Source organism: Aegilops tauschii, chromosome 2 (genome assembly GCF_002575655.3).
Source record: "Aegilops tauschii subsp. strangulata cultivar AL8/78 chromosome 2, Aet v6.0, whole genome shotgun sequence".
NCBI lineage: Eukaryota > Viridiplantae > Streptophyta > Magnoliopsida > Poales > Poaceae > Aegilops > Aegilops tauschii.
This window is the reverse complement of record NC_053036.3, coordinates 3,100,240-3,103,355: the sequence shown is the minus strand read 5'-3', so window position 1 is coordinate 3,103,355 and position 3,116 is coordinate 3,100,240. Positions and strand designations below refer to the sequence as shown.

Below are 3,116 nucleotides of genomic sequence, written 5' to 3'. Positions count from 1 at the left end.
CGCATGCCAGTCAGGTGCACAAAGCAAAATACAACATAGCATGACACCCATGAGGTGCCAGAAGAATATTTAGATACCTATGATGGCTCTCAATTCTGATGAGCTGCTGACCAAAGGGTTTTAAGCATATCATGTCAAAGATGTAGTAACAGCAAGCAATAATCCAAGTTATGTACACACAAAGGATAGATACTTGATGTATCACAGGATTATGAGCAGATAAAAAGGATCCATAATAATTGGACCAGGTCATTTGTACATATAGAGAGGAAGCATTCAGTACTGCGTCAGATCGGATTCGCGCCTTGGCGCGAGGGTGCCGGTCACAACGTTTTGACAAAGCGTGTACAAATTGTATGTAGGAAACCAGGTATCGCATGTGTACGCAACTATTTGTGTTAGAAATATAACATAACTGAACCGAAGATAACAATCGGAGAATAAGACAGAACCAAGATCAGTGCTTTCATACGATCATTGATAGAACACAGGAACATTTTTTACGACATAGAGATAGGAACTAAAACTTAAAGTCTATACATGTCTTGTGTAGAGCAAAGCGAGAGTAGCAACATGTTACCAGGGGGTACGTTCCATTACAAAGATAACAACAAGAATCCATAGGATATGTATTTCTTGTTCAGAAGAACATCAAAAGGGTAAAGATAATGCTCCGTAAACATGCTGGGTACGATGTACCGACCGAAGCTCACCAGATACTATCCGTGGTTTCCAGGCGTTGCTCCGATTTCATGCCAATATAACGTAGCCTTTTTGCCAACTTTCCTGTGCTTGCGAGTGCTGTTTTCATAGCCCCTTTGGTGTTGTCCTGCCCTTTTAGGCGCCGAGCAGCTGTCGTATTCTGTATCTGAGTAGAATACGAGCTCATGTATCTGACAGCATAGTACCATCATTTGCGGACCTTCTTTATTGTCTTGTTTGCTGCAACCAGCAACTTGACCAGGTGTGTCACTTGATTTTCCAGCTTCTTTACGTGGGTGTAGTGATAGTCCCTGATTTCTTTGCCACATGCCTCCTCCATAAACCTAATGGCTGCGATAGCAGCACTGTCTTCTGCTTCATCATAGTTGTTTGAGACCACACCAGCTATCGAGGTTGGGACAAGCAAACCATCGAACAACTGTAACGACGAATTAAAAGTAACCGTCACACGAGACTCGTTGCCCGGATATGTCTTGTGATGGTAAATCGCAGGGGGCAACTTGAGAGCTTGCAGCATGAGGGCAAAGATGTGGGAATGGGGAATCAGTATTACATAGTAATCTTCCTGCAGAGGAAAGAAAAGGAAATAATTGTTTTACAAAGGGATAATCTCACAAGTGATTGCGTTGATTTCTAAAGCAGGTAACAATAAGTTTAAGTTTTGCTGACCAAACTAAATCTAGATTAGTTGTATCATTGTACATTTTACACTTAGTGCTACTGTAAGATGAAAAGCAAACTGAACTCATGAAAGAAGGATGTTTAGAAACATGTTGCTCCACTGAGTAAATTGGCCTTGTGATGAAACAAAAAGACTCCCGAACTAACGATTCGGTGCTGGTGCATTATTTGAGTTTGGTAGGCACAGACCATCACCAGGATGAAATTATTCATTTAGTGCAGTTCCCTTTTCCTCTCTTATTCCAACTTCACATCCTAACCACCAAAAGGAAGGGAGAAGCAAACTCAACTTGGTGTTTTTTGATCATGTTACAGAGCATGTAACAGTCAGATACCATTTAGAGACGGAAAGGTAATTGGCGTAGTATGTGGTCTCTCGAAAAGAAAATATAGCTATATAGAAGGTCCAGACAATATTACATTAACTGAGGAAACACCTACAAGGTTATCAACTACACCAATTACATGGCAATGAGATAGGTTCTAAATCATCACACTGTTTGAACGTGAGCATCACTACATTTTTATTGCTGGCTGCGAGGATGCATAGCCCCTAGATGAGACATGTGTTTCTCTTCAGAGACAGATGTGAGATGTTCTTTCAATCAGTTTTTTTCCAGTTGTTCAGAAAAATCAGAGAGGGGATGCGATGGGTGTTGTCTCACCCGTGCAAGCGCCCGCAGACAGCTGTCGGTGGAACGGGTGGAAGGCGGCGAGTCAGGAACAGGGAGCTCCTCGGCGGCCATCGCGATCTGAACAGGGAGCTCCTCAGCCGCCATATCGATCTGAAATCCCCAGATGCGGGCACGTATTTAGAGACCAAAGGGGAAAATAAACGTGATGTATGACCGTGCATAAGCGAGGACTGACCTGGTCGATGGAATTGAGCTGCGTAGGGCAAATCGAAGAGGCGCTGCGGAGGTTGGTTCAAGATGGCGCTGCCGCGCCAAGAAGACGATGCAGCTGCAGGAGGATAAGACGATGTGGACGAGAGAGCGTGTAAATCCCTAAGTTTGACCTATGTATAAGACGATGCAACGAACAGGCAAACGACGGATCAAATAACTACCTGAGCCATCTGTAAGGCCTCTCCGCCGGCCCCGAAGACGGATCCTCCGCCGCGCCACCGACCCAGCTGCAAGACAGGCAGAAACGTCAGAAAAGGGGTGAAGAAAACAGGCAAAGAGAGAAGGAGGAAGATCACTTGAGAACGGTGCACCAAGGAGGACGAACGGCGGCTAGAGGAGGTGGACGAGCTCCAGAGCAAGAGCACAGGGGGAGCAAGGAAGGGGGAGCGGCGGAGATGAAGCGAGCAGGGTGAATCGGGAGCAGTGCGGCGGAGGGGAAGCAACGAGGCGAATGGGATGAGGAGTAGGCATGCCATCCACCGCGGGACCAATCCACTGGCGTCACACAGTGCCACGGAAGACGAAATCCTGAAAATACCCTCCGCGCGGCGACGAATTAACAGGCGGTGGCACGGGCAGGGGGGAGATATTTTCACCGCCCGCGCGGCCGATCGGCGCACGCAGCCCACGCCAAGCCACAGCGACCGACAGGCGCGGCCCACCGGAGAGAGGCCCCACACGTCAGCGAGTTAAGACAGTAATTCTGGAGTAAACAAAACCAGTAAGAAAAAGTGGATGGAAGTTACTATTCATTGTAGCAGTGATCTGGCTTGATCCAACGGGCAAAATCTCTCCCGAGCAAGA

General features: G+C 46.8%; 1 protein-coding gene across 3 annotated transcripts; it reads right to left on the bottom strand.

The window, feature by feature from the left end:
- Window positions 1–441: 441 nt before the first annotated feature.
- Window positions 442–2,817, bottom strand: LOC109751700 (uncharacterized). 3 transcript variants are annotated; one of them, XM_073507643.1, is made up of 5 exons: window positions 2,624–2,817; window positions 2,474–2,539; window positions 2,275–2,367; window positions 2,070–2,189; window positions 442–1,288 (listed from the first exon to the last, which is right to left on the bottom strand). In XM_073507643.1, the coding sequence occupies exons 4-5, from the start codon at window positions 2,181–2,183 to the stop codon at window positions 911–913; spliced, it is 492 nt and encodes a 163-aa protein (XP_073363744.1). In that variant the 5' UTR covers window positions 2,184–2,189; window positions 2,275–2,367; window positions 2,474–2,539; window positions 2,624–2,817; the 3' UTR covers window positions 442–910. The 3 variants fall into 3 exon arrangements, with proteins under 3 accessions (XP_073363744.1, XP_073363745.1, XP_073363742.1); XM_073507644.1 differs by having other exon boundaries at window positions 2,638–2,817; XM_073507641.1 differs by having other exon boundaries at window positions 2,609–2,801.
- Between the last annotated feature and the right edge of the window lie 299 nt (window positions 2,818–3,116).